This window comes from Perkinsus marinus (genome assembly GCF_000006405.1).
Source record: "Perkinsus marinus ATCC 50983 genomic scaffold scf_1104296947560, whole genome shotgun sequence".
In the NCBI taxonomy this organism is placed as follows: domain Eukaryota; phylum Perkinsozoa; order Perkinsida; family Perkinsidae; genus Perkinsus; species Perkinsus marinus.
The window spans coordinates 123,467-147,743 of record NW_003210583.1 but is presented as its reverse complement, the minus strand read 5'-3'; the positions used below and the strand labels follow the sequence as shown (position 1 = coordinate 147,743).

Sequence of the window (24,277 nt, the reverse complement as noted above, 5' to 3'; positions counted from 1 at the left end):
ATAAATCTCTCGTGAGTTCAGTCACCATCTCACTCGTGGTTGCACTGAAGAGGGTTGCGTCAATCGGTCCTCAGTAGTGACTTATATATGATATACGTCTTTTCCTTGCTTGTATGGTTTAGTCTGTTAAGTACGAGGAGGCTGTTGATAGGTTGATGTGGGGGGATGGTACTTCAATGCGGTGAGAAGATTGGGCGTGTTAAGAGCGGAGCTAGCGAATTGTCTACATCGGTATAAAGTACGTTCTTGTACGATGTGTAACAGAAGTGATGACCACTGGTATCATACTAATGGTATGGCTAGTGGTTGTTCAGGGTCGTAACAGATTGAGCAGTGCTTGATGATGGGTGTCGACTCAGGAGTACGGGATAGCATCGTCTAGCTCACCCATTGCTTTACGAATACGAGTGCGGACGTTCTCGTGGCCCATCTTGGGGTATCTTTGGTAACATGCGTGAGGCTGCGGCGAGGCCATTTGGGGACAAGTCCGCCCGGGTAAGCCTCTGACTTTAGCAGTGGGCGACGCGGTGCTGATTTATTGCCTTGGCTAGAAGATTTCCCCTGCGTTTCGTATGAGAAGAGTGATGGCTTTAACAGTCGAAGTTAATGACCGCGAGTCAGCGTTCATCAAAGTGACGTGCGCTTCAGGAACGCCGCTGTTGATCAAGTTGCTCATGTATAACTCGATGAACTCAATGCAGAGTAGGTTGAGGTGCAGCAGTATACAAAGCGTCAATGTGGGACTTGTTATATGCTGTAATCAGGCATTAGTTGAGCATTATGTCTCTTTAGCCGTGTCATTCTGTGTGCACCATTGTGATCTTAGCATTTCTCCTCATCTATTTAGTGTAAGTAACTGAGAATAGTTATCCTTGCACTCTTGAAGTTATTTGTGCCCTTAAGCCATTAGCTATGCCCTTACACAGTTGTACGCATACACAAAGGCCTTTCTGCGCCTTGGCTAAGCTTTAGTTGGGAGTCAATTTAGGCACTCAACAGCGTTGTGTTCGCTATGTGCTTACGTACACATCTTCACTAAGGTGAGCAAGATAGCACAAGATAGCACGAATAAGCTGCGACTTCGGGTTTGGGGGGGACGGCCGGGAGTCCCGGGCGTAAGATAGCTCATCACGCACACACCCACGCCTCAGGCACGCACGCACGTACAACGCATATGTACAATACGTAGGAAATGCCTGCGGTTACGTGACGCGACTTCCGTGACGCAACTTCCGTCATAGGTGCTTCACTCGCTCTGTAACTCCATGCTGCGATTTACGACTCAACGAGTCGGACTCACGAAGTGACGTTTGTAAGTGTTCCTAAAGACTTGTGAGTGTTCCCTCAGGAAGGAACGGTAAGGGTTCCTTCTTTTGAGGTGAGTTACCTCAGCTAACACTTGAGGAGTAGTTCCCAAATTATAGGGCCAATAGTCCAAAGGTAACCATTCTCAGTTCCTTGCACTGAATCGATGAGTAGGCGTGCTGGAGTTGGAACACACTGGGTAACTGGGTTGAAGAAACATAATGCTGATGTTGATCGGATCTATCCTCAGTAATTTTCTCACCTATGTTGTTCAAAATTTTCATCTCGATCGGCATCATCTGTTTCATGCTCCTCATTCACCCTACCGAATCCCGCACTCAGCTCCGTTCATTAGAAGGAATCGTTTGCCCGGGTTTCTGTGCGAGGTGCCCCACTCATTGTCCTTGCTCGGTTCAAGTTTGTTGTGGATGCCATTGCGATTGCTGATGAAGCTGATGGTCATCATGTTGCCAACCTGAGGTTGGTGATCTCTACCAATTGCACGCCCGATAAACTATACTACCGCGGGCAGCAGTATCATCGATGATAATATCATCGGTAAGATTATTATGGATACTTTGCCTATATGGTGTAGTTGTTGAGCTAGTTTGCTTGAGGCGCTTCCCGTATTTATCTATTCTTTTTACGAACAATGTTGCAGGGCGTCTCTTTTTTCACAAACATGATATCGATAATTTCGCTGGCACTCATAGTTCGAGCACTCAACGCTTACTACACGTGCCCCCTTGGGGATTATTGACGGATTATCGGTTTGTCATGTTGATGGTAGCTCCATTATAGTTAATATCACTATCGTCTCCTAACGGTTGACTCCGTAGATAACGACACTCTTGAGTTAGCACTGGGAAGGCTCGATCTCGAGCCAAGTGACACCGCAGACTCCGCCGATGACGTCCTCCTCATTACCACGGCTGACCAGTAACATACCGTCCGGCCTACTCGATGTCACTGGGATAGTGGTCTCAGTAGCCAAAGTGAGGCGATACCTATCGGCTGGGAGCGACGTGTCGGGAGAGTTTTCCGAAAAAATGTACAAGACGGCGTCACGATCATGTTCTCAGTCCCTCCACTGGAGGCACCAACGAATGTTAACGATTTTACCTTAAAAACGATTTTATGTATTTTCATTCGAAGAAGAACTCGACAGAAGAAAGTCATAAAAACCTGCTGAAATGCATCCTAGGTAAACAAAAACGTTTGAGCAGAAAAAAATTCACACAATGTCGGAGCAATTATGTGAACTAACATGCTATAATGAAAGCACGATTTTGGGAAGAGCAGATGTTGTTCTGCCGTTTAGAAAACCAGCAGACACACTAAGGCGCCCTGAATTTGCGTTTCATTGCCCTGAATAGAAAACAGACATCCGCGCATGTGCGGTTGCAAATAGTACTGGTTACTGATCGGATACTTAATCTTGATATCTTGCTTTCTCTCGTTCTTTGCAAAGTTGCTAACTGACATCATCAATACAAGCAGTTGGGCCCACCATCTCTGTAGTTGACACTCTCGTGAGCAGCTGACCCTATCTTGCATTATATACGAGTACGTCGTCCCTCATCTCGAACCTGCAACAAATGCCACTCATCGACTAAGAAAAACATGAGGGAACAGATCAGACGCGTGGAGACAAACTCTTTAGCTCGCACACTCGACGCTAGCAGGCGGATAACACTCTTGTAAACAACTATTATCATCGTTATACTTGAAGTTTGTTATTACTAACATATTTTCCAAGTATGTCCGTATCTGGCAGCGACAATGGGAAAGTGTACTCGTGGAGTGACGTCTCTGGTAACGTGTACTACTACTATAAGCACCCTATGACTAAGGCTGTCTTGTTCGTTTTACTACAAGAGTTATGTGAGCGTCTGGCCTTCTATGGCTTGATGCCCAATCTGCAGATCTTCCTCAAGGAGTATCTTGGCGTTGATGATGCTGGTGCTAACTCGTATATCTCAACGTTCAACGCTATCCTTTATGTTACTCCACTTCTGTCTGCTGTGATATCGGATACTATTCTGGGACTGTACCTTACTATTCTGGCCTTCTCTTTCGTTTATATGGCGGGTTTGGCTCTCCTCACGCTGTCTACGATACATTCGATCAGTCAGCCGTGGATGATCCATGTTTCACTACTCTTTCTCATCGCATTTGGTGCGGGTGGAATTAAGAGTTGTGTGAATGTTATGGGAGCCCAACAGTTCCATCCTGAGGAGCACAAAGATCTAATCACGAGGTATTACACCTACTTCTATGCTTCTATCAATCTTGGCTCTATTGTTGGTGGTATTGTGACTCCGATTTTGGTGGAATCGGTCTCTTTTACTGCAAGCTTCTCCTTCCCTCTCGTTGCCTTCATCATAGCAACGATTGTTTTCGTTGTGGGTAACGTGATGGGCCGTTATGTGAAGCCGAAGCCTCAGGGATCCGCTGTATTAGAGATCCTTAAGGTCATCTTCTTTTCTCTTACGAGGTGTTCTCTGGAAAAGAACAAGGAGTCAAACGGTGGTCGTTTCAAGGATGGTTTTATCGAGGATGCAAAGGCACTGTTCAGACTGGTGCCTTTATTTTCCCTCATTATACCGTTTGTGATGGCCTACAATAACATGACGACTGCTTTTCTAACTCAGGGTAAAAAGATGGACACGAGCCTTTTCGGGTGGGATATGCCGGCTCAGATGATGCAAAACGTGGATCCTATTGCTGTGGTTTTGACCAGCGTGTTGGTTGATACCGTATTGTTCCCTCTCTTGAAGAAGTATAATATGATGCCGTCAGTTCTGGTTCGTTTTTGTATCGGTTCGTTATGTGGTGCGGCGTCCCTGCTCGTGGCTCTCGGTGTGGAGTACATGGTTATGAGCAAGGCTGTGTTCTCTGTCTCCATTTGGTGGCAGATCCCACAGTTCTGGTTGATTGCTGCTGGTGAGATCTTCCTGATATCCACTTCTTACGAGGTTGCATTCACGTACTCTCCGGGAGCGCTGAAAGCAGTTGCTTCTGCGTTCAACCTTTGTTTCTTTTCCATCTCGAATGTTCTCTCGGCGGTCCTTTTCCAAGTGTGTTCCGAGTGGCTTCCAAACTTTGATATTAAGAATCCCACAGAAGAGGCCGTTAGCGGTGCTCACTATGATTATTATTATATGGTTTTGGTAGCCCTGTGTATTTTCGGTGCAGTTGGCGCGGTATCGATGATCCCGTACTTCAATAGGGTCGCCGCGAAGAATGCGGCCAGGAAGGCGGAGGCTGAGTTAGAGAATGTTGTGAAGAAGGATGAGGTCGATGTATAATGTGAGGTGCCTGTTGTTTCAATTCTGTCACATCATGATTACTCCTGTTTCAAGTTTCATTTTTCCTGTTGTACACATAGTTCTGCAGAACTCAGTGTATTTTGTTGAACGTACTGTTCCAACAAATATGTTCTGCTGTCCTCCACGCGTATAATTTGATTTCGTGTAGTTTACTCATTTCGGTTCCCGCTAGGCGGTGAATATTATCTTCCTTTCAAGTACATTAGCTTTGTGTTGGCAGTTGTGGGAAGAGACCTAGTGACTTCACGTACCACATTTCGCTGGTCAAGGGAGAATAATAGAGCACGACTTCAAGCTGTGTGCCTTAGGTTAAGCGATTGTATTGCGCGCTGTTGATGTTGTGCGGGTTGTACTTACGTTAAAAAGTTCTGAGTGGGGTCAAGCTACTGAGTAAGAGGGTTCGTTACAGCCTTAAATCCCTATGCGCTGCTCGTCCGTTGATATCGTTGTTGTGATGGTATGTAATCGATTATTTTGGCGCGCGCTTAATTTATAACGCTTGTTCGTTACTCGCTCGCCCGTAATGTTCTCTTTTGCTACCACTCTGGAATTTGATCGGTATCTTACTGCTACGCTCCTATCGACTAGTTTGGAAGTTTTGCGCCGACCACAGCGAAGTGGTTATAATGCAATCCTAACTAGAGTCGTTGGGATCACTCCGATTTGCCTTTTCTTATTGTTGACCGGTGCTTTTGTGAAGGGTCAACTGAGTTCATTGTAGTTCAACATTATCATCGAATGCCTCAACCCTACGCTTGGGTACGCTTGAAGAACTCAGGGAGCACCAGTATCTCCCCACGGTCGGGCCATACCATCACAGCCACGCCTCATGGCTTCATCTGCTACGGCGGAATGGACGGTCGACGTAACGATCTCGGCAACCCTGCTCCGAATTCGGACTTATACGTTCTTAAGCTGCACCCTCAATACCAATATGAATGGGAAGTCGTCGAGCTGGACCCCAGCAGTAGTTCTCCACCAGGCAGAACGTTACACACGGCGACTTGTGTCACCGACGATGAGGTTTTCTTCTTTGGTGGCATTCATAGTGCTACTCCCTACCAATGCCTTAATGATGGTTGGGTGCTGGACGTGTCTTGCATGGAGTGGAAGAATATCGCATTCAAAGCATCGCAACAAGATAAGAAAAGTGCCGGTGTCCGCAGACTTACGGGTCTCATCGAAGAGGTCGTGCACAATGCTGAGGGTCTAGTCGATGGTCGTTTCAAGCTAAGGAGACCATCTTTGAATAATAACCGGCCTACGAAAACGGTCGGGTTCGCTGACATTGTTGGAGCTATGACTGGCAAGAAAAAAAGCACTATGTTGGGAGCAGGATCGAGTAAGTTCAAGTCTATTATACAGGTTAAAGGGACGAGGAAGAAAACGATGCTCCCATCGGGAAAAACAGTTGGCGGTGGACAGAATGCTGCTAGTGGAGCCTTGAGGGACGAGCAGGACGCTTTTCATGAGGACATCGTTTCTCTGGTGAGCAGCATTGTGAACCAAGATGACGAGTCGAAGAAGCAACCCCCGAACGTGCCGGCTCCTCGAGCTAATCATACGGCCACGCTGGTCGAAAACAGCATAGTGCTCTTTGGTGGTCACGGTGGACAGGGCTACAGCAGACGGCCTTTTAACGATGTGCATGTCCTCAATCTCGATAACGATAAATGGATCGAACTGCAGTGTCAGGGTAACCCTCCGGCCCCACGGTCAGGTCATGGGGCTTTTTCTAAGGACGGCAACTTGTTCGTTTTTGGTGGTTGGAATAATGAACATCAGTTCAATGACGTTTTCATGTTGGACGTTGAGAACAAGGATTGGACTGATCTCGATCTCGGCTGGAGCTGTCCCCGGTGGAATTTCAGTCTCCAGCTGGTCCACGCTATTCCCTCATGGAGGGTCTTCGTATTTGGCGGGGCATGCGATAAGGACGGTGGGGGCCGGTCCTTGGGAGCGTTCGATCAGCGCATTGGTGTCCTCGACTTGGCCGAAAAATTTTGCTGGTCGGAACCTAGCCTGGAAGCACCAACGAGCGCAGCGTTACGTGATATGCAGGAGGACTTCTTGGCGAACTCTCTAGGGCAGATGCCTGAAACTTTCATGCCTCCAGCGAGGTGGGTTTGTCTTTGAATTCTTCGGGGTGCGCGAAAGCGTATCTTGTTGTTTAGGGAGCACGCATCTGTCGTGTATGAAGCCGACGAGTCAAGATTGATAGTGTTCGGTGGCTGGTCTAATAAATGGCTCGATGATGTGTGGCAGATTAACGTGAGCTCCATTGTAGGGCCACCTTACGCCATCGCTAAGGTGGAGCCAGCTCTTGGTAATGAGAAATGTAGGGTGCGGGAATCGAACCTGCGTGTGTGTGTTAGGTCCTGTTACTGGCAATCAGCTCCTCCGTATTCGTTGTGTCGGTGCTACTAGTGCTCAAGGCACGGTGACAGTGCGCTTCTCCACTGCCAAGCACACTGCTGATTCTATTGGTGAGGTTCATTGCAGCATCCTCGACTGTGATGATAATTTCGTGGCGCGTGACGGTAGGTACAGTAGTAGACGATAATACCATTGAATGCCTGACCCCTGCTGTTATACAGACCATCGGGCCTAAGAGATGCGAGGTTAGATTTGCTATTGGGGTAAGTGGGGTGTGGGGGCAGTGTGGAAATGCTCTATCCTATGGGATTACACTGTTGATGTTATATTATTTATATATATCATGATTATGATAGGTGAATTTATATTAATGCATACTTCATATCAAATATTGCATATGATGGAGTTTCACCCGTGATATAAAAACGCTAGTGTGAAACATATTTCGAAAAGCACCGCATAGCGCGAATATCGTGTTACGCCACTTCACGTAGAACGCGTGAGACTCCAACATCTATGAATAGATGTGTAATTGATATTATTATGTCTTTATGAGGTATATCCAGTACGAATTATTCTAGTACTGTGGGTTGCTCACTTCCTAGGATGTGCGGTTTGACTTGCTGTTCCTTGTCTCAGGCGAAAGATTTCACGACTACGGTAACACACTACGACTACTATCTCAACACGATAGCTGAAAAGTCGCTTTGTTATGGTCCTGGCCTACTGAATGATGGGGAGGCGGGTAAGGAGAACAGGTTTATAATACAAGGGAGAAACAACCTCGGGGAGAATCGAACCTCTGGGGCTGACAAGTTTGTGATTTCGGTGATGCAAGACGGTGAGGAGCTCTACGATGAGAGCACTTGCTTCCACGATTTCGACAATGGACGGTATGAAGTGACCTATACTGCCAAGGCTGGTGGGGGCGACATTACCGTTAGAGTGAATCTCATCGATGAGAATGACAAGGAGCAGCCGATTAGAGGCTCGCCATTCACGGCTACTTGCTGTGAAACGGCTAAGCCGAGAGCTAACGAGTACGCTGGCCCGCTCGTTGTCGGATTTATCACAAAGAGTGTGAAGGAATTGGAGGAGTTCTTCAAGGCGACCGATGCTGGTATTAATATTAAGCTGAACGCTGGAGACGTGAAGTCGCTGATTAAAGTGAAGAATTATATCAAGACTATGTACGAGGAAGAGGAGAGACTGATATTGAAGCAGGATGAGGTTTTGGAGTCTTTAGGGGTAAGTTGGGATACCATTCCTCGCTGAAATGATGCTTAAATAAAATGGGTCACAGTAAAGGAGTCGAACTTATACGCTCTCTTTACCTACATGAACCTTCCGTGGCTACTCCTGTATGTCGTACATGAGGCATATTCATTGTGGGGAGAAGCTTCGTCTTGAATACTCTTTGCGAGTAGTCGTTGTTGAAAATGCAAGAAATGACGTTGTCAGTGTGGTAGTATGATTTCGAATGATAGGCACTTGAGAGGGAAGGCCTGCCCAACGAGAAGGCATTGAAAGCATTAAGGAAGACTTGGGACTCTCTGGCAACTGTGAAGGAAGCATGCAAGCACAAGGAAAAGGAGATAGCCCCGATGGTGCAGAAAGAATCTGATATTTACAAGGCCAAAATCGCGGAGTTCGAGGAAGGTCTCAAGGAGTATCAGGCTGGTCTCAAGAAGGAGGCATATTACTTTTACAAGTCTGGACTGGAACTCGCCATGGAGAGAATTGCGGGGGTCACGGCAGATTTGGACGAGTTTGACAAGCAGATGGAAAGTTTGACCCACATTGCTGAGAATTTCGACTACCCCGAGCAGCTGAATAACTCGAGGAAACTGATGACGGCAATGCGGGAAGATGTTGCAATAATGCTCAGCTTGTGGGAGTTTGAGGATCTCAGGATTCAGAATACTGAGGTCTTCCTTGTTGTGCGTTGGGGGGATCTAGTACCCGACCAGGTAGGAGAGAATCTTGCAATCTTGCGCCGACTTGGAATTTCTCAACGCAGATGGAGGAAGAGATCAAGTTGATGTTCAAGCAGTTGAAGGATATAAAAGTTGACAAGAAAAGAGATGCCTTTTTGGGCATGCAGGTGAGCCGAAGTGTGGTATTTGTGGCGGAGTTTTCTTGACGTGATCAGGACGTGATGCGGAAATGGACGACGTTTTGTCCCCTAGTGGCAGAGCTGAGAGACCCGGCCATGCGTGGAAGGCATTGGATGGCTCTTATGGATCTGTGTGGGAAGAATATATCGGTGTCTCCTCGTATACTGCTGCGAGACATGTGGAACTTGGAACTACACAAGTGAGTGTGAAGTGGAAAAGGAGTGGTATGAGCTGTCAACCCATTAAAATTTACAGTGGAGATTGCTCGTCATTGAAGGGGTCTCAATAATATATAAGTTCACCTATTCGGTAGAATAGGTGTTATTTGTCTGTTTTTGAAGCCTTTGTTGTTGACATGGTTTTGTTTTGACCAAAAAAAGGATAATGACAACAATTGCTTAGAGGGCATCATGATATAGATATGATTATATAATTACATCCAACAGATTCAAATCATATATAATAAGGTTGGAAATTTACCCGTTTTACGTGAAATGACGTAAAACTCGGTGAAAAACGCGATATTCGCGGTAGTATGTAGTAGTCGTGAAATATTTTCCCCACTGGTGCACGAGTGAAACTCCATTGTATTCGATCAGGTTTTCCGATGCTGTTGAGGAGATAGGGGATCAAGCCAAGCAAGAGGCGAAAATGGAGAAGACTCTGGCTAAGCTTACAGAGACCTGGGCGGGCATTGAGTATGACTTCACACACCATAAGGATACGGACATTCAGCTGATGAAAATATCGGATGAAAATTTCGAGATGCTCGAGGAGCACCAAGTGCAAGTCCAAAATATGTTCGCCTCGAGATTTTTGGCGACCTTTGAAAATGAGGTCACGTCCTGGCAGAAGACCCTGGCTAATGTCTCCGAGGTGTCACTTCTGCTCGCCGAGGTTCAGCGTAGTTGGAGCTTTTTGGAGAATCTTTTCATACATAGTGAAGAGGTGAAGAAGGAGCTGCCTGCTGAAAGTGAAAAATTTGTTGGAATTGATATGGACGTGAAAGACATCTTGAAAAAGGGTGAGCATCTGAGGTTATGTAAAGATTTCTGTAACGAAAGTGGGATTTTTGGCACGTTGGAGAAAGCGCAGAATGAGCTGAACGTCTGTGAGAAGGTAAGAGATAGGCTCTTCGGGATCTGCTGTACTGTGCTACAGTGGAGTTTCACCCGTTTAACGTGAAGTGGCGTAATACTCTGTGAAGACCCGATATTCTCGCTATGCAGTAGTCGTGAAATATATTGAAATTAACGCTATTTTCGAGCATCTCCAAATTGGGCCGGATCGACTCTCTCGAGTCGGAAGTGAATTTCGTGCCGTGTGACGGTGGTAGCCCTTTTGTGGTGTAAGTATTCATGTTCAGGCACTGAATGACTTCATGGACGGCAAGAGACGAGCCTTCCCTCGATTCTATTTTGTGTCCACGAGCGACTTGTTGGATATACTCTCCAACGGCAATACGCCTTCTAAGGTTATGCCGCATCTGGCTAAGGTCTTCCAGGCGGTGCAGACATACGAGTTGGAATATCCTGATGGGAAAGATCAGAGGCCGGCAGCAGTCGGTATGGAGTCATGTGTTGGCGTTGAGTAAGTGCAAGGTGCAAGGATTGAACCTGGGGTCTTCGGGTGTGTAGTTAGGGATCTTCCCTGTTAATCTAAGGTACGTGCCTTTCCCCGAGCCAACTCTTCTTGCTGGCAAGGTCGAGATCTATATGGAATCGTGCGTAGCTGCTTTCCGCACTGCGTTGAAGTACTATGCCAAGAAGGCCTTGCTGGACTGCGAAGAGGTTAGTTTTGGTCCCGAGTTCGAATCCCCCCAGAGGTATTTTTATCAGGCCGGCGATGCAGGCCGCGGTGAGTGGGTAAAAGGCGTTACTGCGGCCCAGTGTGCCCTGATGGTGAATATGATAATGTGGGTCCGCATGGTAGAGCGAGCCTTCGATGCATACAACGAGGGGGACAAAGAAGCTGTGCAGAAATCTTCACAGCGCGTGTCGGATCTTTTGTTGGATTTGATTCGACTAACCCAGACGGCCTTGGATAAGCCTCAGCGTATGAAGGTTATGTGCATGATCACTCTAGACGCCCATAACAGAGATATCACAGAGAAGCTCGTTCAAGAGGCTGTGATTACTCCTGATGCCTTCCAGTGGCAAGCCCAGTTGAAGGCCTATTGGGACGTAGAGGCCGATGACTGCCGACAGAAAATCGCTGATGCTGCCTTCTGGTATGGTTACGAGTATTTGGGTAACGGCCCTAGACTTGTGGTGACACCTCTGACTGATCGAATTTACGTAACTGCAACGCAAGCCCTGCATTTGAATATGGGTTGTGCACCGGCAGGGCCTGCGGGTACTGGGAAGACGGAAACGACCAAAGACCTCGCAAATGCTGTGGCTAAGGCATGCTTCGTTTTTAATGCTAGTCCCGAGATGGACTATCAAACTATGGGGGCAATTTTCAAGGGCTTGGCGAGCTCTGGCACTTGGGGGTGTTTTGATGAGTTCAATCGATTGGTCCCTGAGGTCCTCTCGGTATGTACAGTTCAGTTCAAGGCAGTCTGCGATGCTGTGAAGGCTAAACTGAAGGTCTTTGTTCTGCAAGGGGACGAGATAACTCTGGACCCGTCCTGTGGGGCGTTCATCACTATGAATCCAGGCTATCTTGGCCGTAGTGAGCTCCCGGAGGGTCTCAAGGCCCTATTCCGACCAATCACCGTTATGGTACCGGACTTCGCGCTGATTATGGAAAACATGTTCATGGCCGAGGGCTTCCTGGAGGCGAAGATTTTGGCTAAGAAATTCTCGACACTGTATTTCCTGTGTCAAGATTTGCTGAGTAAAGCCCCTCAGTATGATTGGGGAATGAGAGCTATTAAATCGGTGTTGGTGGTAGCGGGTGGATTCAAGAGAGCCGAACCGGATCTTTCTGAACAAGCGGTGAGAAATAATTATTCGGAAAAATGCAGGTCGTGGGGATCGAACCTGGGGTCTTGTTCAGGTGCTGATGCGCTCGCTGCGTGATACTAATGTGGCCAAGATTGATGGAGATGACCTCAAGATCTTCATGGGCTTGCTCGGTGATCTTTTCCCAGGCATTGACGTTCCCCGCGCGAGAGACCACAAATTCGAGGATGTAACAAATTCTCGACTTTTTCGCTGTTGATGTATTTCCCGTAGATTATAGTGAAAGCGATGGAGGAGTGTGGGTTAACGCCGGACCCTGAGGGGTATCTTTTACTGAAGATTACTCAGCTTGTAGAATTGATGGTCATCCGTCACTGTATATTCCTCATGGGCCCTCCTGGTAGCTTCAAATCTACTGTGTGGAGGTAGGTTGGGTGCGTCGCTCCGCTAAGAAATGTGATTTTTTATAGGATTTTGGCGAAGGCAAAGGACAAGGTTGGTGATAAGACAACGTGGATCGACCTTAACCCGAAGAGTATTTCTACGAACGAGCTTTACGGCTATGTGAATATGGCCACGCGTGAGTGGAAGGATGGCATTCTCTCCAAGACTATGCGGCACCTCGGACAAATCCAGGATACCCATCCTAAGTGGATCATCCTTGATGGTGACCTTGATGCTAACTGGATAGAGTCTATGAACAGTGTCATGGACGATAATAGGCTGTTGACACTGCCTTCCAATGAGCGAATACCACTGAAGACGCATATGAAGATGATATTCGAAATAAGGGATTTGGCCTATGCCACCCCAGCAACGGTCACAAGGGCAGGGGTGGTATTTATGGTGGATTATGCTGGAGTGCAGTGGAAGAGCTACAAGACTTCGTGGATTAAGCGCTTGGAAGTAGCTGACTCGGTAAAGGAACAAATGGAGAAGTTATTTGATAAGTATTGTCCTGATACGCTAATGTATATGCTCAAGCACTGCAAGATACAGGTAGGAACGTCACTGCGCCACGAAATTATTTCATTGGGATTCGGCAGTGATGCCAGGCTCATTTGTATCTGAGGATCGAAATCTTCCAGACCTGTCACTAAATTGCATCTCAGGTCCCCCTGGTGGATATTTCTATGATACAGTCCCTGTGTCTCCTCATGGAGTCGTTGATGGGCGCTGGATCGACGGACTCGAAAGAGGCGCCTCAGATTGAGCTAGATGCTCTGGAGTACTGGTTCTGCTTTTGCATGGTCTGGGCTGTGGGCGGCTGCCTCGCTGAAGTCGATGGAGTTGATTATCGAAAGCAATTCAGTAATTGGTGGAAACAAGAAATGAAGACGATCAAATTCCCTAGCAAGGGAACTGTATTTGACTATTTCGTCCAAGATGCCCGCATGGAGGAGTGGTCGATTATAGTGGACCCGTTGGAGTACTCATCGGAGGTTCCTATGAACCAGGTGGGATAAGGACAGTGTTGGAGTAGAAATATATGTTCGATCTCCTCAGCTGAGCTCAGGAGTTTACTCAATAAAATGATAGTTTATATACGAATTGTACAGAAACCAACAAGAATTTCCCAATATTTCTTCACTATTTTAGTTACTAAAACAGTGAGGAAATTTTGTTACTGAAATTTAGTATTGTCACCAACACCTGTGGTTGATTGTGCGGATATTCCATGACACTGATGACTAGGATTTGCTCAGGTTACGGTACCGACCTCGGAGACGGTAGCGACCAGCTATTTCATGCAAGCTCTGATGAAGGTCCATCAACCAGTGATGCTCATTGGTCTAGCTGGATGCGGCAAGACTGCTATGTGCAACGGTCTGTTGCGGAATCTCGAGCCTGACGTCTTCGCGTCGCATATGATGAACATGAACTACTACACTGACAGTAGTCTGCTACAAACGATGATGGAAATACCCCTAGAGAAAAAGGCCGGAAGGCTCTTCGCTCCGCCGGGGAAACTTCATTTGATATACTTCATAGACGATCTCAACATGCCCGCGTTGGACCTGTATAACACGCAAAGTGCCATTGCTCTGCTGAGGCAATGCCAGGACTATAAGCATATATATGATAGAACGAAAATGACTTTGAAGGACATAGGAAATACTCAGTATTTGGCGTGCATGAATCCTACTGCCGGCTCCTTTACGGTGAACCCGAGGTTGCAACGACACTTCTGGACATGTGCAGTACCGTTCCCCGAGCAGAGCGCTTTGCAGACCATCTATTCTACGTATATGAGAGGCCACTTTGAAAGGCTCAAATTCAAACCAGCGGTGAACGAAATAATTTCCTCTGTTATTAAAGCGGCGCTGACTCTCCATGGTAGCTGTACATCGGCGTTCAGGAAGACCGCGGCGAACTTTCACTATGAGTTTAACATACGGCATCTCGCTGGCGTATTTGGGGGACTTCTTCAAGCAAAACCGAAAGAATTCACTGATCCTGAGAAACTGGTATTACTATGGCTTCACGAGAGTGAGAGAGTCTATGGCGATCGCCTGGTGTCTGCGGGAGACCTCAAAAAGTATCGGGGACTTGCGGCTGAATTGTCCAAGAAAATGTTTGGGAAATTCAATCTTGCTAAGTGAGCGCGTGATATTGGCATATAGCTGTTAGTGTTTCCTTCAGGTACTTCCAAGAGAAAAATCCCGAGCCTTTGGTTTTCGCTCCGTTTAGTAAAGGCTTCGATGAGGCGTGCTATGACCGCATCCCAGGCGTGGATCGTTTGTCGGAGCTCCTCACAGAGGCGTTGAGAGATTATAATGAGAACAATGCGGCTATGGACTTGGTGTTGTTCGAGGAGGCGATGAAGCATGTGGGGAAGATAACGCGTATTATATCGAACCCTAGTGGCCATGCATTGCTGGTCGGCGTGGGTGGTAGCGGCCGACAGAGTCTGAGCAGACTCAGTGCGTTCATTGGTCAGTGCGTGACGGTGATGATAGTCATATCAGGTAGGGCACCTGAGATAGGGCATCTTGCATTTCCTCAACGCTGTTAGGAAAGTACAGCATGAACGACCTTCGAACAGACCTGCAGGCTATGTATAACAAGGCGGGGGTTAAAGACGAAGGAGTTATGTTCCTCTTTACTGACGGCCAAATTACCAATGAGAAATTCTTGGTTTACATAAACGATTTACTCGCCAGCGGCGATATTGCTGATTTGTGAGAGTATCCTTGTGCGCACAGCGAAGAATATCTTCTTGTGTAGGTATGCGGCTGAGGATAAGGATGTGATTCGTAACGCTGTCCGTAGTGGATGCAAAGGAGCGGGAATACCGGACACGCCGGAGAATCTTTGGTCGTTCTTCCTAACGCGCATCCGGAAGAATCTACATATGAGCATTTGCTTCTCGCCGGTTGGAGATGCGATGAGGTCGCGCGCCAGGAAATTCCCTGCCTTGGTCAACTGTACGGTCATTGACTGGTTCCAACCCTGGCCTAAGGACGCGCTTCGCTCCGTCGGAGAGAAATTCCTCGCAGAGGTAAGCAGAGTTTGTCGCCCGCCACGAAATGCAGAGGAAAGCGCGTAGAACTCCTGAGAAATAATCACAAAATTGCACGTCAGAATTACGAGTAGAAAATTTAGATTATCTTATCAAAATGTATGAGGAGAAAATGAATCCACGGATTTGCAGCGTGAATTCTGACATTCGCCTGTTCTTATCCCGGGAAGATAGGCTACTGTATTTTCACGCCGACTCTGCTCAGGTAGAGCAGCTTGGCCCGGCTGATGGCGAACTACGTGCCGGCGTTGTCGAGTTCCTACCATTCTCCTTCGAAGCCGTTGGTCATCAGAGTGAGAAGTTCATAGAAGTGGAGCGACGGTTTGCATACACCACCCCTAAGTCGTTCTTGGAATTGATCAAACTATATACGTCTATGCTTGGCAAGAAGCTACAAGCATTGGAGGATAAGCAGTATAGACTTTCTAATGGGCTCGATAAGCTCAAGGAGACGGCGGAGCAAGTTGCTGGTGAGTGTTGGAAAAATGTCGGAACAAGGAATTGAACCGGGGTTCTTGGATAGGTTTGGAAGAAGTACTGAAGGAGAAGGCTGTGGTGGTTGAACAGAAAGCCAAGGAGGCCGACGCCTTTGCAGAAGAGGTTGGCCGTGAGAAAACTAAAGTCAACGCCGAGGCAGAAAAGGCCAATACGGAGTCTATCGCGTGCGAAGAGATCGCGAAAAATGTGAAGATTCAGCAGAAAAGCTGCGAAGAGGATTTGGCCAAAGCTATCCCTTTGGTGGAAAAAGCAGAGGTAATTTAGGAAAATGCAAGAACGCGTAAGAATTCAAGATTTCAATGAGTACTGGTTTCAGGCGGCTCTTGACGTGTTGAATAAGAAGGATTTCCAAGAGCTCAAGTCGTTTGCTAAGCCCCCAGCAGGCGTGGACAAAGTGTGTGAAGCTTGCATGCATCTGATGGCCGGCATAGACCCTAGTATTGATGTGGACAAGAAGGGGAAGGTTAAGGATCCTTCTTGGAAGGGCGCGACGAAAATGATGGGAAATCCGGAAAAGTTTTTGGAAAGTTTGAAAGCGTTCAAGGGCGAAATTGATGATAGCAATGTGCCAAAGCAGAATATTGAGTACGCCAGGCCGCTCACACAGGCTGAGGATTTCACGGTGGAGAGCATGAAGAAAAAATCTGCGGCAGCTGCTGGCTTGTGCGAATGGGTTCTCAATATCATCATGTAAGTAGCGACAGGGGGGTTTGTTTTCGTGATGGAAAATTTCGAGTTTAGCGGGAAATTTTTCCGTAAAATGTTGCAAGAGTTGATTTTATGAGAGGACTGTTCTGTGCAGGTACTATGATGTGGTAATAACAGTGGAGCCGAAGAAACAGTCATTGCGGGAAGCTAATGAGATGCTCGCATCGGCCAATGAGCGTCTTGCTGCTGTCCAAGCGCAAGTCGCAGAATTGCAAGCGCAGTTGGCGAAGTTAGTCGCCGAGTTCGATGCTGCTATAGCGGAAAAGGACGCGGTGATGGCTGAGGCGCAGAAGTGTCAAACGAAGCTGGAGATGGCTCAGCGGCTTATAGGAGCTCTTGGTGCGAACGGGGTTATCTGGGAACAGACAGTTAGTCAGATTGCGGTGGACTTGGAGGTTATGCCTGGGGATGTGCTCATAGCATGCAGCTTCGTCAGTTATGTGGGGGTCTTCACTCGACAATATAGAGAAGACTGCATCAACACTTTTGTGGATTTCCTTAATAAGAATAACGTCCCATTGAGTGCAAAATGTGATCCTCTGGCGATATTAGCATCAGAGGCGGACATGGCTGGCTGGGCTACGCAGGGGTTACCGTCGGACCGGGTGTCCTGCGAGAACGGCGCTATTATGACTAACTCGGAGCGATGGTGTTTGATCATAGACCCGCAGTTGCAGGGCATAGCTTGGATTAAGAATAAAGAGGCAAATAATAACCTACAAGTGACTAGGATGGGCAGATCGAAAATGGTACCCACATTCGAGGCGTCGCTGGACCAAGGAAAAACGGTGAGTTGACGATACTAGGGTGACCATTGGTAGTAGTAGTACTGGTCTACTCTTCGGATTGCCGAATGTCGCTAGCATATGTTGGCAGCATAGTTTTCCCCTATGTGATATCGATTGGAATTAGTTGTTTTATTAGGTGCTTATTGAGAATATGGGAGAGTCTATCGATGCAGTCCTGGCGCCGGTGATAGGCCGAAATACGATCAGGAGGGGGAAGAATAGGCTTATCAAGCTGGGCGACAAGGAGATCCACTACCACCCGAATTTCCGTTTGTTCATGCAGACGAAATTGTCGAATCCTCACTATCCACCGGAGATCCAAGCCGAATGTGAGTTCATGGTCTAGTTGGGGCTGATGCCGAAAAAAGGCCCGTGCGGGGATCGAACCTGCGCCTGTTGCTCTGATTAGTGATTTACCAACAGGTACGATTATCAACTTCACCGTGACGGAGCAAGGTCTCGAGGATCAGCTTTTGTTCCTGGTTGTGAGGCTAGAGCGACCGGATCTCGCCAAGCAGAAGGTAAGCGTCACTGCACCACGAAATTGCAGGCGAATTTTGGGTTGATTTAGGCCGACCTTATCGTGCAACAGAATGAGTTCAAGGTTAAGCTGGCTGAGCTAGAGGCACTGTTGCTAGAGAAGCTGGCGAACTCTGAAGGTGAGGCATGAGCGGAGATCGGCTCTATAGGGAAGTGGCTTGCTTGTCGTCAACTTGCGGAATTCCCAGGACGGACGATTTGGGAAGGGGCATATTTCGAATCTTGTGTGCTTCGTTAGGCGACATACTTGATGACGTTGATTTGATCCTTTCCCTGGAGGAGGCCAAGAAGACATCAGATGAAGTGAAGGAAAAGGTCGTTGTGGCGCAGGAGACGGAGGCTCGTATTAACGAAACCTCGGAGAACTACCGTCCCTCGGCTAACAGGGGAGCGTTATTGTTCTTCCTGCTCATGGATCTGTGCAAGGTTCACAGCTTTTATAAGTGCTATTTTACCCCCGTTGAATGGAAGGGATGGCGGCCACTTCCCGACAGGTACTCGCTGGACGCATTCGTCCAAGTGGTCACACGGGCTGTGGATTCGGTATCATTGAGGAAGCCCAAGGTCGAGCCAGTGGCTGCTAAGGTGGAGGAGGTGAAGGAGCGAGAGGCTGCTGGAGGCGCCCAAGAAGGTAACGAGCGGCTTGTCATTGGGATTGTAGTGATGGAGGATGCAGATTCCTCGGACGGTGAGGAGGGAGATGAGGTGGCGGCAGTTGTAGAAGAGGAGGTGGTAGAAGAAGAGGAAGAAGAGGAGGTGAACGACGTGGTGGAGGTCATGGGCCGCCTTTGTACGTTGTGGACTCTGTCAAGGTTATCGAGCTCATAGGGAAGGATTTGTTGAACCGCGTGGAGCTTCTTATGAAAGTGATCACCATCTTCACATTCAACTACACTCGCCGAGGCCTGTTCGATAAGCACAAGCTCATCGTGGCAAGTTTGCTATGCCTCCGAGTATTAGTTAGGAATAAGGTCGTCACACAAAGTGAAGTTGATGTAAGAATCGTCACGCGCTATGAAATTCAGTGTGGGTAACTGTCCAGATACTTATCCGGGCGCCTCCGGATCCTGCAGCGCCTCCAATGCCTGATCCAATGAAGAGTTGGCTGACCGAATGTGGGTTAGGGTATCACTCGATTACGCATTGTGATGTGCGCGTTATATCAGTCATATGGCAGCAGCTGAAGACAGTAGAGACAATACCGGCTTTTAAGAGCTCTAGTTCGGGAGCATTGACGCAGAATATCGAGCAGGACTCTCTGGGGTGGAAGAGATGGTGAGACTGAGGGCAGCGGTTCACCCGCACTAGCACTAGAGCGGAAGGAATTAATAGCAGTGGAGTTCCACCCTAGTGATATGTAAAACACTAGTGAAAAACATTTTTCACGACTACTGCATACCGCGTTTTTCACCGAGTTTTACTTCACGTGAAACGGATGAAACTCCAATGTATTATTTAATTGAATCAATTATTTATTAAATTATTTTAGCAATTGATCGTATCAATTGTAATAGCAGTTTATGGATTTCTTCACTCTCGCTCTCGGTCGTTTTCGGCCATGCGACAGATCAAAAACTCATAAGGAGGTGGCTGTTGATAAGGTCGAACTACTCAGCGCGAGGGGGCCAGCATTTCGCTGGTATTTCTAGTGTTTCTCGTTTTCCCCTGTTTTTGAACAGTATTCGTTGGCACTGCTGCTGCCTTGGGGTAGTCTTGCATTCTGTTTCATTGTGCGATAGGTACGCTGAGGCTGCGGCGGAGATAGCGGATCTTCCTCGCTCGTTCAGAGATCTGTCGCCATTCCACAGACTGGTACAGCATGGCGAATTTTGTGGCGCGTGACTTATTTCCCTAGATACTGCTGAGGGTACTGCGGCCGGATAGGTTGTCAGCCGCTCTGACTCAATTTGTCAACGACAACTTGGGTTCGGATTTCGTCGAGCAAGCCCCCTTCGACATGGATGCCACTTTCTTGGAAAGCAGCAACCTTACACCTTTATTCTTCGTGGGTTCAGACTGATGATGACGCAAATCAGATAGGTCCGAATTTTGAAGGTTCTTTTCCCTGGCGTTGATCCAACTCCTACTGTTGAACGCGCAGCTAAGAATATCGGAATCACCGACAAGAATGGGAAGTTCGTGAACATATCTATGGGACAAGGCCAGGAGCAGGTTGCCGTGAATGCTCTCAATTCTTGTGCGGAGAATGGAGGATGGGTGATGTTGCAGAATGTAAGTAATTAGAAGCGTCAGTTGACTTTCATCATCATGACATTTGTCCCGGGAGTTTGTGTCCTCTTGATAGGTGCATCTTATGCAAGGGTGGTTGAAGTCATTCGAGCGAGCTCTCGAGGTTGTGGAAGAGAACGCCCACGAAGACTTCCGATGCATTATCACGTCCGAGCCGCCACCGGCAATGTTCCCTCTTATGGACCTCGTGCCCGGAAGTTGTCCTCCAGAAATGCATCAAGATCGCCGATGAGGCACCACAGGATCTCAAGTACGTCGCCTCTCTCGCAATGAGAGTAGAATAGAACACTCCTATGTGATGTTGAATCAGAATTAAAAGATGACTTTTGATCCCCCGCTTCTGGGTTTTCATCCGATCTTGACTGTGGAACTTGCTTACTCCAAAGAGATGATTCTTCTTGGGATGTCGATGGTACGTTGTCTCAGATCCAACGTCCGGCGAGCCTGGTCAAAGTTCAACCAAGAACAGCTCGATAACAGTTCCAAGCCACGAGAGTTCAAAAGCTGCCTCTTCGCGCTGTGCTTCTTCCACGCTTTGGTGGTCGGTCGTAAACGGTTCGGTCCCCAGGGGTGGAGTAGGGCATACCCATTCAACGACGGGGATTTGACCATCTGTGGGAGCGTTCTTAACAATTACCTCGAAAAGTAAGCGGGTTTTCGCTGTGCGCAGAAGTGGCACTTCTGAAATAGTGAGACGTCGGCGGTCTCTCGTTTCTTGTACCAACAGACCGTCCTCTCTCGATTTAGGAATATACGTGTACGCGGCTATGATGGGACGCTTCTCATTACTTCAGATATGAACAAGTTCCATGGCCCGACCTTCGTTACATCTTCGGTGAGATTATGTATGGTGGTCATATTACAGACCAGTGGGATAGGCGAACAAACAACACCTATCTATCTACACTCATCGTTCCTGAACTGCTGCAGAATATGAATCTGGCCCCCGGATTCAAGTCGCCTGACTCGAACAAATTGGATTATCCAGCATACAACAAGTACATTGACGAGAAGATGCCTCCTGAAGCACCTCAGATGTTCGGCCTGCACCCTAATGCTGAGATTGGATTTCTCACGACGCAAGGCGGAACTACATTTCAGACGATTCTGGAACTGCAAGGTGGCAGCGGTGGTGGTTCTTCTGGGGATATGATGGCGGGAGTCGGCGAAATTATCACTAGCTATCTCGAATCTCTTCCATCCAATTTGGATATGATTGAGATTAGATCGAACATTACGGAATGGAATCCCTACATCATCGTCAGTTTGCAAGAGAGCGAGCGAATGAATGTTCTACTGAGCGAAATCCGGCGCTCCCTAGTGGAGCTTGAAATGGGACTCAGTGGTGCTCTCAATGTTACGGATGCCATGGAGACTTTAGCTAACAATCTCTCTCTGAACAAAGTCAATCCAGAATGGGAGAAACGGGCTTATTGGAGCCTGAAGAACTTAGCAGGTCAGGTGTTGTGAGAGGTCATACCAGTGTTGATGATAACGACTTCAGGTTGGTACACGGATTTGTTACAACGCGTGGCTCAATTGGAGGAGTGGACAACCAAGTTGACATTGCTGAAGTCGTTGTGGATATCTGGTCTGTTCAATCCTATGAGTTTCTTGACTGCAGTGATGCAAGTAGGTTTTTATGGCGCGGTTTTTCAGAGATAATCAGCGCATTTGATCTTACTATAGGTAACGGCTCGAGAGTACTCACTTCCGCTCGATTATATGACCAACCGTTGTCTGTTCACGAATTTCACTGATACACACGGAGATTTCGGAGGGAGCAACGTTCCCGCTCAAGGAGTGTAAGCTGATCAAGATTGCTCCTTGGCGTGCACGGCTAGACTCTTCTTCAGATACTGCCACGGTTTTTTCCTGGAAGGTGCGGGATGGGAGCTTGGCAAGGGTGAAGAAGAAGGGTAAGCGAGCTCTCAGTGGTCAATCTGCACATCGAGAGTGATTGCATCAACATCTGTTGCAGGTACGTTACGGACTCGAGGTTGAAAGACCTACATCCCGTGATGCCGGTGTTGAACGTGTTTGCCGTTCACATCGACGAGATGTCATGGGAGGGGATGTACCACTGTCCTGTTTTCATCACCAGCATGCGTGGACCGACATATGTATTCCAGGTGAGTCTTTCATCCTAGCAAACACATGATGAGGTGTGCTGGTAGGCCAATCTTCGAATGGACGCTGATGATACTGAGGCACGTTGGGTCCTCGCGGGTGCGGCTTTGCTGCTGACAGATGACTGAACAACCGCATGAATACACGATGATGGACAAGTTGTGAAATTGGGAGACCGCAATTGTGTTGGAGTTTATAGAGGATATGAGAGTTGCACAACACATCTACGATCGTTAGTCATTGCCGACAATCGAAGACCTGATGTGGAATTGCAAGGAGCTATATTAATTCAATATTTGACTGACGCTCGAAAACTTCTACTGGATACGGAAACCGCAGCAGGCCCACATGATTGTGATACATCAATCGGTTCGAAAGCGGGCGAGTATGGTGGATCTTTGGCTGCCGGAATCTTAGCTCTTGGGTGCAAGGAGAGCCATCAGTCCTACCGTGACTTAACACTCGAATTAGACGCCTTAATGTGACATGTGAGATGAGAGTGGAAAAGGTTGCCCCCATGGAAGACGTGGAGGTATGGAAGGTGGGCGTGTTGTGGTACACAGCCAGGCTGTGAACCACACTGTGGTATACCAAGTTATATGAAGTTCATATTATGAACGCAACTCGTGGGAGCAGGAGCTAACGAGTAGTATAGGTGCCGCTACAAATAGTATCATCTTGATCACAGAGTCTGTGACACAATTTGTGCCGAGCCCAATATCCTTCCCAATAGCAGGAGTTAGTCGCACGACAGTTGACGACTTGTTCATCGCATCGGTAACCATCGCGAGCGCGGATAACCAGAAGTCTTCTGGCATCTCCTGGCATCTTCTGGCAGAAGATTCCAAATACATCGTCCGACTTACTCCAACAAATCACTCGTTCCTGTGCTGTGCACGGCGTACTGTCTCTTCAAAGGCAGTGCAACTGATGCCCTGAATAGCCAAGAACGAGATCGTTGCCATGCTGCGTAACAGTTGACAGTCCATACGAATCAATGATTTGTAATCATCTATCCCTAGGAACTGATGTAACCCTCAACTCTAACAAGATCGAGGATGGCATGCTGCCTAACGGCTGGCGAATGGTCAGTCACTCAGTCGACTATTCACTCAGAGTGATGGGGATGATGATATTGAGCATCAACTTTGCAATGGGCGAGCAAGGACAGTAGGCCCCGGGGTGGTAGGACATCATCAACGCAACAAATATCTCTTCCGGAACTGTCACGAACCTCGTCCGCATGTGGTAGTGCGTGATAATCTTGTGGTTGACAGTAGCAGTCGGAGATTTTAGCAAGTGTTACGGTTGCTCGTCGAATTACCTCTCCTCATGAAACCTTGCGATCAACGATGATCCGACTGCTGTCAGCAGTTGTTGTCAACAGAAGGAACATGAGCTCGGTCAACTCCAGGCGTCACTTTTTCCGGAAATCATTGACAATCCACATGATTTGCCTGCATCCACAGCATACACCTAATCCCATCAAGTGCATGTACCATATCAAACTCATGCATCAGATGAATTGGCGCCATCATGCCGTCTCCAGTCATAACTGATGGGCCTCCACCGGTTATGCCAAACTTACTACCATCACTTACCGTCCAGTAACTTGATGGCTCTAGGTACTTCTACTTCTCCTGATTTGCGCGCCACTCCCGGAGTGGCACTCCGCATTCGTCAAGTCCTCCATGACTCATGAAGGACTTGACGAACGCGGAGTGCCGCTTGACTCATGGACCATGAGACGCATACCTTCGACGTGATCCGCCAATTGAATATTCGAAGACAGCTCACAATC

General features: G+C 47.7%; 2 protein-coding genes across 2 annotated transcripts; both read left to right on the top strand.

Moving 5' to 3' along the window:
- Positions 1-3,065: 3,065 nt before the first annotated feature.
- Pmar_PMAR014522 (Tripeptide permease tppB, putative) lies at positions 3,066-4,616 on the top strand (the record flags this gene model as incomplete). Its single annotated transcript, XM_002779380.1, has 1 exon — positions 3,066-4,616. The coding sequence occupies one exon, from the start codon at positions 3,066-3,068 to the stop codon at positions 4,614-4,616; it is 1,551 nt and encodes a 516-aa protein (XP_002779426.1).
- Positions 4,617-5,375: 759 nt separating this feature from the next.
- On the top strand, positions 5,376-22,604 carry Pmar_PMAR014521 (dynein-1-alpha heavy chain, flagellar inner arm I1 complex, putative; the record flags this gene model as incomplete). The annotated part of the gene is made up of 43 exons (XM_002779379.1): positions 5,376-6,757; positions 6,812-6,963; positions 7,013-7,123; positions 7,182-7,276; positions 7,653-8,261; positions 8,501-8,983; positions 9,034-9,117; positions 9,166-9,329; positions 9,730-10,249; positions 10,497-10,720; positions 10,794-10,924; positions 10,982-12,072; positions 12,134-12,293; positions 12,326-12,464; positions 12,510-13,038; positions 13,152-13,496; positions 13,746-14,638; positions 14,683-15,008; positions 15,056-15,221; positions 15,268-15,541; positions 15,768-16,032; positions 16,086-16,315; positions 16,377-16,750; positions 16,863-17,556; positions 17,693-17,885; positions 17,980-18,077; positions 18,128-18,215; positions 18,335-18,539; positions 18,591-18,861; positions 18,909-19,091; positions 19,139-19,211; positions 19,263-19,371; positions 19,836-19,908; positions 19,952-20,101; positions 20,152-20,328; positions 20,402-20,493; positions 20,773-20,991; positions 21,141-21,802; positions 21,851-21,978; positions 22,036-22,151; positions 22,203-22,265; positions 22,328-22,478; positions 22,524-22,604. 43 exons carry the CDS (start codon positions 5,376-5,378, stop codon positions 22,602-22,604), a joined length of 12,573 nt encoding a protein of 4,190 aa, XP_002779425.1.
- Positions 22,605-24,277: the final 1,673 nt, after the last annotated feature.